The sequence below is a fragment of the Anolis sagrei genome, chromosome 6 (genome assembly GCF_037176765.1).
Source record: "Anolis sagrei isolate rAnoSag1 chromosome 6, rAnoSag1.mat, whole genome shotgun sequence".
Taxonomy (NCBI): Eukaryota; Metazoa; Chordata; class Lepidosauria; order Squamata; family Dactyloidae; genus Anolis; species Anolis sagrei.
Window position 1 is genome coordinate 101,854,507 of NC_090026.1, and position 14,723 is coordinate 101,869,229.

Consider the following 14,723-nt stretch of genomic DNA (forward strand, 5'->3'; position numbering starts at 1 on the left):
TGGCCATCTGTCAGGGGTGCTTTGAATGCGATTTTTCTGCTTCTTGGCAGGAGGTTGGACTGAATGGCCCACGAGGGCTTTTCCAATGATATGATTCTATGATTCTATGCTGAACAATCTCTTCCTTCTTGTTCACTTCCCTCCTTTTTGCATTCAATCAATTTAAGCAATTTTTAACATGATGCTACAACTCTTGTTCCAAGTTTGGTCCAGATCTATCATTCTTTTGAGTACTCAGTGCTCTCTGGATGTTGGTGAACTGCGACTCCAAAACTCAAGGTCAATGCCAAGCAAACCCTCCCAGTATTTTCTGATGGTGATGGGAGTTCTCTGTGCCAAGTGTGAATCAATTCCATCACTGGTGGAGTTCAGAATGTGTTTTGATTGTCGGTGAGCTATAAATCCCAGCAACTTCAACTCCCAAATGTCAAGGTCTATTCTCCCCAAACTCCACCAGTGTTCATGTTTGGGCATATTGAGTACCCATCCACCATTGTTAGAGTCTACAGTGCTCTCTGGATGTAGATGAACTACAATTCCAAAACTCAAGATCAATGCTCACAAACCCTTCCAGTATTTTCTGTTGGTCATGGGAATTCTGTGTGTCAAGTTTGGTTCAATTCCATCATTGGTGGGGTTCAGAATGCTCTTTGATTATAGATGAACTATAAATCTCAGAAACTACAACTCCCAAATGTCAAGGTTGATTCTCCCAAAACTCCACCATTGTTCACGTTTCGACCTTATTGAGTACCCATCCACCATTGTTTGAGTCCACAGTGCTCTCTGGATGTCTTTCTTCTTCTTAGGCGATCCCTCGTTTTCCGAGGATGATTGTCTTCCAATATTCTTGTGGGTCCGTATGTGGCTGTGGAGCCCTATTCTTGCTCTGCATCTTCTTCCGCAGTGAGGGCATTGGTTTCCAGGTGGAAGGCGGTCTCGGTCGGGGTTGGCTTGATGCGCCTTCCTCTTGGCATGCTTTTCTCTTTCGCCCTCTCTGGATGTAGGTGAACTACAACTCCAAAACTCAAAGTCAATGCCCACCAAACCCTTCCAGTATTTTCTGTTGGCCATGGGAGTTCTGCGTGCCAGGTTTGGTTCAATTCCATCGTTGGTGGAATTCAGAATACTCTTTGATTGTAGGTGAACTATAAATCTCAGCAACTACAACTCCCAAATGTCAAGGTCTATTCTCCCAAAACTCCACCAGTGTTCACGTTTGGGCATATTGAGTACCCATCCACCATTGTTTGAGTCTACAGTGCTCTCTGGATGTAGGTGAAGTACAACTTCAAAACTCAAGGTCAGTGCCCACCAAACCCTTCCAGTATTTTCTTTTGGCCATGGGAATTCTGTGTGCCAGGTTTGGTTCAATTACATCGTTGGTGGAATCCAGAATGCTCTTTGATTGTAGGCAGAGGCGGCCCTGGGTAATTTTCAACGGTAAGCAAACAGTATTTTGCCCCCCCTCCCCAACTAATCACTGATATATATTTTCTGTTCGTCATGGGAGTTCTGTGTGCCATATTTGGTTCAATTCCATCATTGGTGGAGTTCAGAATTCTCTTTGATTGTAGGTGAACTATACATCCCAGTAACTACAACTCGCATATGTCAAGGTCTATTTTCCCCCCAAGAGCGCCTCAAGAGCGCCCCTGGGCAAAATCAACTATACTGCAAATGCTTACTTTGCGTTATGGGTTGAGTCGTCCCTGATTGTAGGTGAACTATAAATCCCAGCAACTACAGCTCTCAAATGACAAGATCAATCCCCACACAACCCCACCATTGGTCAAATTTGAGAGTATGGGGTATTTGTGCCAAATTTGGCCCAGTGAATGAAAATACATCCAACATATCAGATATTTACATTATGATTCATAACAGTAGCAAAATTACTGAAGTAGCAATGGAAATAATTTTGTGGCTGGGGCTCACCACAACATGAGGAACTGTATGAAGGGGTCGCGGCATTAGGAAGGTTAAGAAACACTGCTTTAAACTTTTGGGGACTTTTGGTGAACCCTTCCTTGATGATCAGATGCACCCAGGGCTTGGTGACGCAAAGCATGAAGTGCGCAAGAGGAGATCCTTCTGCTGGCAGTCCCATCGGGAGGCGCAGAAGCCCTTCCCGAGAAGAGGCCTGAGTCACCCCATCGCGGCCCTCCCTCCCTCCTTCCCTCCTCTCCTCCCGGGGAAACCCGGGCTTAGGATCCGAGCCAGAAGGAGGCGGAGGAAACGCCTGGGCGGCTTATAAAGGGAAGGCAGCGCGCTGGCCTTCGTTGCGCCTCCGAAATCCCTCGCCTCGCCATGGAGCCCACGGCCTCTTCCCACCTGCCGAGCTTGACACGGACTGCTTGCTTCTTCATGCTTCTGGGGCTGGTTTGTGCCCAGAAGATGCCCGAAGGTAACTAACCCGGGTTGGGGCAGCTTTAGCCGGGATCTTCCAAACAGGATGCTTTTCCCCCCTCTGTTGCTTTGCTTTGCTTTGCTTCTCTGGGCGCATGGACACCTTAGAATGAATGAAGTTGGACACCACCACGCTCAATACTATGAGAAGCAAGAATTAGAGTTCCTCCAGAACATGCCTGAGCAAACTTGGGCTCTCCAGGTGTTTTGGACTTCAACTCCCACCATTCCCAACAGCCTCAGGCCCCTTCCTTTCCCCCCTCAGCCGCTGAGGGGGGAAAGGAAAGGGCCTGAGGCTGTTGGGAATGGTGGGAGTTGAAGTCCAAAACATCTGGAGAGCCCAAGTTTGCTCAGGCCTAATCAACACCATAGAATGAATGCAGTTTGTCACCACTTGAATTGCCAAGGCTCTACTCTATGGAACCAAGGGAGATGTGGTTTCACAAGATCTTTAGTCTACTCTGCTAAGGACTACTGGTGTCTCACCAAACTAGAACGCCCACAATTCCACTGAAACTTTCACACCAAACGTTGTTTCCACAACAACTCAATGTTTTCAAAATCCAATTATCACAGCCCTCTAGTGGTGCAGTGGGTTAAACCGCTGAACTTGCTGACCAAAAGGTCAGCGGTTCAAATCTGGGGAGTGGGGTGAGTTCCTGCTGTTAGGCCCGGTTTCTGCCAACCTAGCAGTTTGAAAATATGCAAATATGGGTAGATTAATAGGTACCGCTTCTGCGCTCCATGCAGTCATGCTGACCACATGACCCTGAAGGTGTCTACGAACAATGCCAGCTCTTCAGCTTAGAAATGGAGATGAGCAGCAATCCCCAGACTCGGACATGACTAGACTTATTGTCAGGGGAAACCTTTACCTTTACCTAATTATTCCAAAGACAGAAATTGAGGTGAAACCTTCTGAATAGGGGCAGAGACAGCAAAACGAACACCACAGGGGTGTTAACCCTTCCTTATGCTATCCAAAGCCTTTGTGTGCGCACCTGTTTTGACTTACATGCAAATTCAATTTAAGAACAAACCTACAGAACCTATCTTGTTTGTAACTTGGGGGCTTCATGCATATTGCATTCTTTCAAGTCTGATTATGTGGAAATGATGAAAATCCTAGAGTAAAGTTGTTTTTGCTTTTAAACATGTATTTACATTGATGAAGGCATCAGAAACCCCACCTACACTGCCATATAATCCAGTTTCCAAATCCAGATTATCCGCTTTGAACTGGGTTATATGGCAGTGTAGGCTCATACATATAGTTGACTTCAAAGCAGACAATTTGGATTTAGAAACTGGATTATATGGCAGTGTAGCTCCAGCCAGAGTAGCAAAACTCCACAGCTCTGATTGCAGTATGAAAAAGTTGTTCTTGTGTTTGTTTTAGCATATGGTTGTTCTTGATGGATTTGAGGCCAACTGCTTCTTTAAAGCAATTGATGTTGTCAAAATTATTCCTGTTTCCAATAAGAGCATTTTTTTTTTGCCCAAACTCTTCTTTATCTCATTGCTTTCGAGAGAGGTTCCTGAACCATCTGTCTCTCTTTCATTTTTTTCAGACAGCAGAAAGATCTGTCTGCAGCCACCTGTCGAAGGACCCTGCCGTGCAATATTTTCCAGGTGGTACTATGACAGATACTCACAAGCCTGCAAAGAGTTTGCCTATGGAGGCTGCGAAGGGAATGACAACAACTTCTTAAGTTGGGAGGAATGCTCAAAACGTTGCAGCTCAATTAAAAGTAAGTCACTCTTGTGATGAAAAGGTCATCTGGCCTAAGTTATGGCCCTGGGTAAATTCTTGGATCAGTTATCTTGGAGTTTAATAAAGTGAACATTCAAATCTCAGATCAAAATCTTCAGTCCTGCAGAGCTATTCTTTTCTTCAGGCAACAAGGGAAGTCGTTTTGCTGCCACTTTTCACATTAATAGCTTGTTTTAAACAATGTATGGCATTTCCTAAACATCCTTTAATCTATATAATTGGGCAACAATGGTAATTTAAATGTTGTTAGAGGCAAACGGCCAGATTTCTTTGCCATTATTTATGCTGACTAGGGCTGATGGGAGTTGTAGTTCAATGACATCTGGAGGGCCACAGTTATCCACTTATGCTGTATAAACTTTTGCACCCCTAATGTGTGGTAGCTTTGCCATCCTGAATAGTCTCCTAAGAAAAGAAGAAAAATAAGGGGACATTGCTGGATGCCTTATGTGAAACCACAAATACAGTTGTCTCCCCATATCCACAGATTCAACCACCTATGGCTATATATATATATATATATATATATATATATATATATATAGTCAAACCATGTTTTTAGTGTGTGTGTGTGTATGTGTGTGTGTGTATATATATATATATATATATTTGGGTTTCAAACATGAAACATATATATATATATATATATATGTAATATACTAAATATATTAAATTTATTAATGTAATATATTAAAAATAAAATGGTATCCTATATATATATGGATACCATTTTGTTGGATACCATTTTATTGTGCCATTATATATAATGAATTTGAGCATACATGAATTTTGGTATCCACATAGGATCTTGGAACCAAAATCCAACTGATACCAAGAGCCTACTGAAACTGAGTAAAATGTGACACAATATGATTGCACTGCAAGTCTCATTAAACGTGTCCAGCATAGCCAAGGGTAAGGCATGATAGGGGTTATAGCCCAACATCTGGTTGACCAAACTAAAGTCACCCTCACTACTAACAAAGGCAACATCTATTAATGTAAGCAGGATGTGGTGAGCGGAATCCTACAATTATGGATTCCATTGTTCTGACAGTACTATGTATGTCACACTTATGCATGCTACTTATGTAAACATGTCTTAGAAGGAAGGGGAATCTAGCAGACCAAAAGGAGAGAAGTTCTAGACCAAGTCTATGTGGAGTTATTCTCCCCGCACCCTCAACTGTGCAAAGGTGGACAAAGATGGTGGGTGGCCCTTATGTCAATGAGGTGGTGAATCCACTTCGGGTTTCAGTCTGAAGTTTTGTTTTGGAATTAGGAAATGGCACCTTGGGTAGTTTCTTTCAAGTTCATACTAAAGCATACAGTTGATTCGTTGGCTCAAAATGTGGAAACACAGGTGAGATGTCATGTTTGAAACCCAAAAGGTACTTCTTCAAAGTAACACATTCTTCGATAGGACTCTTTACCTGACGTTGTTGTAACTCAGTGGTTCTCAACCTGTGGGCCCCCAGGTGTTTTGGCCTACAACTCCCAGAAATCCCAGCCAGTTTACCAGCTGTTAGGATTTCTGGAAGCTGAATCCAAAACATCTGGGGACCCACAGGTTGAGAATCACTGTGTAACTGGAACTATGGTGTGTCGATGATTAATTCATTCAAACCATTAGATCAGAACATGAATGATATTAATCATTATGACCAAATATATTCATTTTTAGAGATCTGACTTTTTTTTAAAAAAACCCACAGATCTGAGAACTATTTTTTAAGTAACTTCTTGTAACTAGGTATTAGTATGTATCCTGTGCTTGTGAATTTGAGAAGGGAGGAATATGCACTACTGTTCTCATCCAGCAAAGCCCATGAAGAGTGATTATAGAGTTGAAGAAGCCAAGGAGACAACCAAATGCCTAGGATATAGAGTGAATTATGGCAGACAGAAGGGGAATGGTGGTATGGAAGTCCTATGAGAAAAAGTTGAAAAAAGAAGTTATGATTAGACTGAGAAAGCATCATTGGAAGGTCTGACACATAGTGGAAGGCAACTACATTATCTCAGCTTTCCATACATAAATCAAAATAGAAAATTTTCCCCTCAGGTTTCAAAGATTCATAAAATTGGGGTGTCACAACCGAGAAGGCCCTCTTAGTTGCCATTGCTAGCACCTTGAATTGAGACCCGAAATGAATTGAGAGCCAGTAGAGACTATAACAGAACGTTAGTAATGGCCAAGAGCAGGGGGAATTTGGGGGAATTTTGAGAGTGGAACTTAAGAAAAGTCACTTTTCCAGTTGTGTCCTACTTTGAAGCTGCCCATAGACAACTATGCTGAGAAGGTGGACAAGATAGATTGTTGGTCTGATCAAGCATATCTCTTTTCCTTCTCAGGATGAAATGGCTCATAGGCGTGGTTTAATTTAGATGGTTACTTTGATTGATGGTAGTATTCTTATTGCTTTCATTTCAGAAGTGCCTAAAATATGCAGGCTGGAAGCTGATGAAGGAATCTGTAGAGCTTCAATACGGAAATATTTCTTTAACCTCCAGTCAATGAGCTGTGAGAAATTTTACTATGGAGGATGTCTTGGAAATGAAAACCAGTTTGATGATGAAGAATCCTGCATGGACACTTGCATGCCGATAAAAAGTAATTATTGTTTTAGTGATGGAAAAAGAGTGATCATGTTTGACAAGTGGGGAAGGAATGGGTAGTCCCAATCCTTTCTCACTACACTCTTCCATACCGGTACTGGAGTAGCTGTGCAATGGATTCAAGGAGAAAAGTATTTTTAAAAAAACACCTTCTTTACTTTCAGATCATTATCATAGGCCGAGTATAGATTAGAACAGGCATGGGCAAACTTTTTTGCCTTGGGGCCACATTGTGGGTCTTGGCTGGGAGGGCTGGCCCGGGAGAGCAGCCGGGCACACTCTGAGTGAGATGGACCCGGGAGGGAGAGGAACTGGGAGAGTGGGGGGGGGGGGGGGGCAGGAGGGGGTGGGGCAGGGCCCTGGTCATTCTCAGGTTACCCTCCTGGCATAAGGATGGGCCTGCTCACCCCATCCTTATGCCGGGTGGAAAACGAGACATGAGGTGACTGCCCTGATTCTCCTCCTTTGATCTTTGGGCTGTCCTCCAAGCATTATGCCGGGAGGAGGGCAAGACAAGCAACATCCAAGAGCACTCTGGGGGGCTCACAGCTGCTGTATACCTTCCTCAAACTATCCTCCCACCATAAGGACAGGACTATTCTCACCCTCCTTATGCCGGGAGGAGGGTGAGAATCGCATAGGCTGAGAGCACTCCAGAGGGCTCTCAGCTGCTATGTGCATTCCTCCCCAACCTTTTTGCATAAGGATGCGGCGGGCCACAGTGTCCTTATGACAAGAGTACAGGGAAAATGAAGAGGGCCTGAAGTGCCCAGGGGGGCGCATCCAGCCCCCAAACCTTAATTTGCCTGTGCCTGGATTACAACCAAACCCAACCTTCCAAACATAGCTTTCCTTTCTGTTATCTCAAACTTACTTTTTTGAACTACAACTTCCAGAATCCTTTAGTCTGTATCAGAACCTGCAGCAAAGCATGGTCCATACTGTCTGGGGTATTTGGGGGTTGTAATTTAAATTTTGGTGTGTGTGTGGGGGGGGGGGGAGCTAATAGTGTGTCTTCCCTATGTAGGTTGAAAATGTTTTCCTGTAGGAAAAAGGACATTTTCCTCTTTAGTAGTGTCAGCTTTGAATAACTGAACTTGTAAATCACATCCCTCCTTCCCCTTTTGTTAGGCTCCATGTTTTCTAAGGAAATTAATAGTCTGCATGGGAAGGGTAACAGGTTACTCTATTGAGGGTAGGTGCTAACTTTGCTATTAATGACCTATATCACTAATAACTGAATCATAGCCTCACCCCAACTTTGGTTAATTTCCATGACCAGGTTGGAATGTAGCAGTTCACGCTAGCCAGATTGGTATATGGCATAACTTGAATATGGCTTTTTGACAGGATTAATCTGTCCTTCTGACAGCTCATAGAAGTGTCTACCCAGCAGATCTGAACTCAAGGACACATTGAGGTTCCACAGTCCACCGTTTCATCCGACTTGTGATTTGCTCTTGGCTGGCTACTATTAGGATTTAAACATCATATTCTAAGTTTTGATAATTAGAAGCATCTCCCCTAGTTTAAGATATTTATGACAAATGGGATGTTTTTAGCAACGTGCCATCCATATTTCAGCTTTTTTTGGCCGATCTGGAAATATCTCAACTCTTTGGGAGTACACCAAGTCCCACCTTCTGAGGATGATTACATGTTCTATTTTCAGGTTATTTATCATACTTGAAATATAGTTGGGATGTGTGTATACTATATTTCAGCCCTAGCTCATTGGGAAATACCATAACAATGTGTGTGTAGAGAGGTGGAGTCTCCTCACAGGATGAATTACATCTCGTGTGATTTCTGTGTCACCGATGAGAGAAATCAAAGGTTGAGTTTTGTTGTAATTATGGATTAGAAAGTACATTATTAATCAAGTAAACATTCTGTAGCCTGCTGACATCCCTAGTTCATTGCGATTGCAGTTCAGCAGATTTATGTTTCCAAAAAGGCGTCATCATTCTATACTTAATGTGGAGAAAATATTTATGAGGGAGTGAGTAAGGTTGCCTTGCCATCTCATGCACACCCTTCTCTGTACTTGGAGGATGAAAAATGCATTTGTATTAAGAAGAAACTTGGCTAGCTCTATATTGTAGAATTAATGCAGTTTGCCGCCACTTTAACTGCCTTGGCTCAATGTTATAGAATTTGTACTTTGGTGAGGCACCAGCACTCTTTGATATATAAGGTTTAAGACCTTGTAAAACTACAACTCCCCTACATCCATAACATTGAGTCATGGCAATTAAAGCAATGTCCAGTTGTTTTAATTCTACACTGTAGATGTGTTCCTTAAAAGAGGTGAATTAACAACTCAGTTCCTTCTTCTGGCAATCTGCTTCCTTCCAAGGACTTGTGCTATTATTCCACTTTAAACATTATAGTCTCAGGATTCCATAGGACAGAACCATAGCAGCTAACTCAGGCATGGGCAAACTTTGGCCCACCAGGTATCTTGAACTTTAACTCCCACAATTCCTAACAGCCTACCGGATGTCAGGAATTGTGGAAGCTGAAGTCCAAAACACCTGTAGGGATGAATTTTGCCTATGTCTGAGCTAACCTGTGTTAATAAATATTATAATTCTAGCGTGAATGTGGTCCAGGTGTTTTCCAAACACTGTCATAATTCTCATCCAGCATGACCAATGGCATGTCCTAAGTCCAGGAAATCTGAGAAGTGCCAGGTTGCCTGCCTTTGGCAAATAAAAACATAATGCATGCCAATGGTTTCTTCTTTGTTGAGAGCAGGGGAGGAGATGCCAGTGTTAAGATGCTATATAAGGCCCAAGCACATTAGACAGGAAGAATCAAAATGTAAATATGTATTTAAAAACCCTTTAAAAAAACCATATATATATATATTTTAAAAAATGACAAAAAAAAAAAACCTCTCCTTGTATGGAGAGTTCTTGGATTCATTACAATTCACAGTTGAAATCTGACCTGTGTCTATTTTCTCCTTTTTTTCTGTTTGAAGCTGCCCCATCCTTTTGCTACAGCCCAAAAGATAAAGGAGTGTGTTCAGCTTCAGAGCCTCGTTTTTACTACAATACGAAGACAAAAGCCTGCGAGGAATTCACTTACACAGGATGTGGTGGAAATAATAACAACTTTCGGACTCAGAAAGCCTGCCTCAAGGTCTGCAAAAAAGGTAGGGGTCTTTCTTTCTTTCTTTCTTTCTTTCTTTCTTTCTTTCTTTTTTACTGTGATGAGTTACAGGTACTTGTTGCTCTGTTGCTCAATTGCAGAGGTTCATAAACAGGTTTATTTACTATTTGGTCTGGATTACTAAAAATACTGGCATTAATTGTGGCTTCAAGAACTAAAACCAAAATTAATCTACATATGTGGGGCGGGGGAAGAACTATTCCTTTAGGTTGAGGAAAACAAATGCTTTTAAACCCCAGACCCTCTTGTTTTGTTTTATACTGTAAATTGCTCTGAAAACTGACTCAGTAAAAAAAAAAGTTGTTTTTGAGGTTGCATGAAAGTACATGAGATGCAGTAATTCATTCATATGTATTGATGTCTTGATGTTGAGGCTGGAGAGTAATGAATAAAGATATAACAGGCTCTCTACTTTACAGGGTGTAGGAGCACAGGACAAAAATTGGGGAGGGGGGGGACATGAGTAAAAAAAACCATTGTTTTTTTAACTCAGGAGAAGACCTGTAGAAATCTCTAAGGGCCCTTCTACACTGCTATATAATCCAGAAAATCAAGGCAGATAATCCACATTATCTTCTTTGAACTGGATTATCTAAGTTTACACTGCCATATAAGCAAGTTCAAAGCAGATAATCTGGATTTTATACCACTGTGTAGAAGGGGCCTAAGTCCTCTAACACAATTATATGGTCAACTTCTGTTGAAAATAACATATTAATTAAATCCACACAGGTTCAATCCACAAATGTGAAGGATTGGTTTAGTTGCTAGGTGGGATCATCTCACTGTCACCGTCTTTGGATAAAGCAACAATATTAATCTTTGATTGTGATTCTATTTCTGTTCTTTCCTCAGCAGAGAGAAGGAAACCAAGTTTTTTGAGACGAATAAAACCCAGCACATAAGACAATGAAGTTGCTCCAAATGAAGAAGTCAGTAGACTGAAGGCACTGTTTTAAGTTACTGGGAATGTTTTCTGATGTTACTGTTATCTGTTGCTGCTAAACATTTTTATCATACTGTAGAGGAGCATTTTTTGAACTGTAACAAACCAAAGATGCCACGGTCTACCAAGGTCAAATTGTAGACAATCAACCTTTCTGGATTGAGACCTATGGGCAGCACAAGATGTTCTGCTAGGAGAAACAAACTAACTTTCAAGGTGGCCAACTGCAACATTCACACTTGCCTTAAGCAGACAAGAGTTCTTTCTTCCACCCTGGACATTCCACAAATATATAAACCTCAGTTGCCTAGTTTCCAACAGACCTTACAACCTCTGAGGATGCCCGCCATAGATGTGGGCGAAACTTCAGGAGACAATGCTTCTGGAACATGGCCATACGGCTGGAAAGCTCACAGCAACCCAGTGATTCTGGCCATGAAAGCCTTTGACAACACATCAAACTAACCTTCACCTAGGTGTCTGGCTCTCATGAAATAGACTCAATACATCTGCAGAACACAAACATTTTTCTTAACCGCTTAGTTAATATGTTTGGTGAACTTTTCTAATGACTGTTTATGTGGTCCTACCACCTATCATATTGATAGGGATGGACCCAGAGTTTGGAAATATTATGTTGGGACAGTAACCCCTAGAATCCCCCAGTCTAGCATAGTCGGTTCTGGAAGCTTTAATCCAAAAATCACTCCTCTAAAAAGTGATAGGCATAAATCGTAGCTCAGTGATAGTTCATGGGCATTGGATGTAGAAACTCCCAGCTTTTGAAAGTTTCTTGTTCTTATTAATATTAATTGTCTCAAGTTTTAAAAATATAAAAGTAAATTAATTTGTTTAATCATTTTCTTTGCATGGTTGCATAGCGATTGTTCTCCCATCTTGGGAGGAAGGGTTTAACCATCCCAAAAATATGTCAAGACATATGGCATCTTGTCTTTTTTGTATAGCAGAACATTGTTAGTTGTTTTTGGCTCATTCTCATATAAGAAATGAATGCATAATTGTTTACAAGAAAACTGTACTAAGTGATATTAATTCCCCTGCCATGATCTATCACCTACACATCTGGAAAGCACTGGATTGGAGAAGATGCCTTAAAGAACAGACATGAGAGAAACACCTAAATGACAAACACCATTTGATAATCTCAAAGTGTGTGCAAACCTTCTAAGGGACCAAATCAGAATTGGTCAAGATTTTCAGTGTTCATACAAAATTGTAATATTTGCTGTCAACAGGGAGAAATGAGCAATATACTTGACTGTTTTACTTATTTAAAAAAGAAAACTGATTAGCTGCTTAAGGGGTTATTTTTTGATGTTGTTTACTGTGGCATTATTTTTCAGTATTACCATTTTGACATTATTCACTATAAAGCCACAGGTTATTATCATGACTGAGTACATTTCTATGTGACAGTTACAATGGAGAATTTCAGGCAGAAAACTATTTGTAAGCTGGAAACACTGCAAATTGGAATTTATTAAATATTTGAGGTTCCTTTCCTTTCTTTGAAGCAACCACCATTACCACTTACAAACTGCATTTCTGGTTTATTTTATTAACTTCTTAATATTTACTGGGGTTTTCCCCTTCTTGTGTAAAGAGAAAATTACTTACTTTCATCCCTTATTGACTTTTCCCCAGATTCCATGTCCTCGTTTTCTTTGCATGTGGGTCTGGTAGTATTGTAATCCCGTAGGAATGTGTAAAATCACTGTGTTTTAAGTGGAAGTAAATATTAATAAAATAATCTGGTTCTGTAATTGTGCTTTTTTTTTGTCCTAACATATACCACATTATTATTTAGAGCTGTGGTTCTCAGTCATTTCTCCTCACAATGTTTTGGGCACAGAACTGTCCGCGCCATTGGCTTTGTTCTGGGAAATAAAATCTAAAACATGTGAAGAACCAAAGGTTGACAATATTTTCTGTTATTCTTAGATCTCCCTGCAATTGGACAGTTCTTGCACTGAGTGGCTGCATTATATATGTGATGTCTCTTCATTCCAATCGATGAATCTGTTGAAAGAGGCAATGGGCACTAAAACATAGGGCTGCAAGTAATCAAGTTCAGATCAAAAGTCTTTGTATGGCCCCTATACAATCAAATTATTATATGATTAAATAAATGACATGTGCCAGAGTTGCCCTGTGCCATGATTAAAGGGAAGCATGTTGGGCGAGTGGGCTTATCAACAAAAGACCCTCCTAATAAATACAGTAGAGTAGCTTATTAGCAGCAGCGTGACCCAACACCAGTAGCCCAAAGTAATAAAAAGTACAAAAACACACAGACCAATGATATCTCTTCCATAGGAGGCTTTTCTTTGTAGTAAAATAATATGGTTGCACTATTTACAAGAACAAGTTTTCCATAACACAAATTAAGTTCTTTATACTTCCTTCTTTGCTTCCATGCTGGGCTTCTTCCTCATGCACATAAACAGCTTCGCTCTCACAGAGCCTCCTCACATACGGAACATACACTGAAGCTTCACACATTAGCTTTTTTCACACAGAAGCCTTTATACTGGAGCTTTACACACGAGGCCTTAGACATGAGGCCTTCAATCTGGGGCTTCTCTCACCGAAGCTTCTCACACCAGGCCTTCTCACAGACTGAGGCCTACCTCACACAGAGGCTTCTCTCACAGACTAATGCCTACCTCATACTGTGAGGCCTTCTCACAGACTGAGACCTTTCTCCCACTGAGGTTTACCTCAGACTGACAGCTACTAAACTACAGGCACACCTGCTTATATAGAACTGCAGCTTTTGCTGAGCCATTGCATCCATTTAAACCTTTCAGTTCTTGACTCACATTTTAGTAATTAAAAATACCTAGTTAATTCTTAATACTTTTGACAAAGAGAGCCAAGTGTCCTGCAGTGGGGAGTGCTGAATAGTACCAATCCTGGTGCAATCATGAAGGATACTTGGGCCAGTCAGAAATATCTCCTTAAATTTGCAGTGCTGTTGTAGAGCTATGACACAGGAATGTGGAAATATACATTAAAGCTTCTTGGATGGAAATCTTGAATAAAAGCTATACTAAAATGAATTGGAAAACTATTATAGCTACTAGGAGTTGCTGGATCAGCTATTAGCTTCTAAGATGTGACAATACTCAGATTCCAAGGCCAGCAAACTCCTAGTGGCAGGCATCATGTTACACTTGCTAGTTTAGGACAATAAATGTTTTGCAGGTCCCTAAACATACATACGGTGTTCCCTCACTTAGGTCAAGGGCCGTTGCAGTGGTGAGCACCCTCCCAACGACCATGCTGCTTGCAGGGGCTTCTTCCCAGATGCCCCCTGCAGGGTGGGAAGTTACCCACCACTTGGCCAGCTGGCCTACCAGTGGCAGGCCCCACCCCACTCTTGGATCGGCCAGGGCTGGCTTCCCCACCTCGCCCCAGCAACCTTTGCAAGGCTGCCCTGGGCTTCCGCAGGGCTCTGTGGCTGCTGGGGCAAGGTGGGGAAGCCGGCGCTAGCTGATCCAACCAGCGGCAGGCCCCACCCCTGGATCAGCCAGGGCCGGCTTCCTCATCTTGTCCCGGCAGCAACAGAACCCTGCCGAGGCCTAGGGCAGCCCTGCAGAGGCTGCTGGGGTGAGGTGGGGAAGCTGGCCCTGGCCGATGCACGAAACCCTAACCTGAAACAGTCCATGGAAAGCAAACCGTGAAACAGCAAGGGAACACTGTATAACCTATACTGGTCTGTGCTAATCATAGACTTGGAAGGGTCATCCAATCCAACTCTCTGTCATACAG

The 14,723-nt window shown here is 41.9% G+C and overlaps 1 protein-coding gene across 2 annotated transcripts; it reads left to right on the top strand.

The window, feature by feature from the left end:
• Positions 1-2,094: 2,094 nt before the first annotated feature.
• TFPI2 (tissue factor pathway inhibitor 2) lies at positions 2,095-12,712 on the top strand. Of its 2 annotated transcripts, none has more exons than XM_060782251.2 (5): positions 2,095-2,407; positions 3,981-4,160; positions 6,618-6,797; positions 9,792-9,965; positions 10,841-12,712. In XM_060782251.2, exons 1-5 carry the CDS (start codon positions 2,311-2,313, stop codon positions 10,885-10,887), a joined length of 678 nt encoding a protein of 225 aa, XP_060638234.2. In that variant the 5' UTR covers positions 2,095-2,310; the 3' UTR covers positions 10,888-12,712. The 2 variants fall into 2 exon arrangements, with proteins under 2 accessions (XP_060638234.2, XP_060638232.2); XM_060782249.2 differs by having other exon boundaries at positions 2,096-2,407; positions 10,838-12,712.
• Positions 12,713-14,723: the final 2,011 nt, after the last annotated feature.

What these genes read in the sequence shown, in the direction of transcription:
- TFPI2 (XM_060782249.2), top strand. Translation starts at nt 2,311, where the DNA reads ATGGAGCCCACGGCCTCTTCCCACCTGCCGAGCTTGACACGGACTGCT. An exon ending in CACTTGCATGCCGATAAAAA is followed by an intron (nt 6,798 to 9,791) that starts GTAATTATTGTT and finishes TTCTGTTTGAAG; the next exon opens with CTGCCCCATCCTTTTGCTAC. An exon ending in CCTCAAGGTCTGCAAAAAAG is followed by an intron (nt 9,966 to 10,837) that starts GTAGGGGTCTTT and finishes TTCTTTCCTCAG; the next exon opens with CAGAGAGAAGGAAACCAAGT.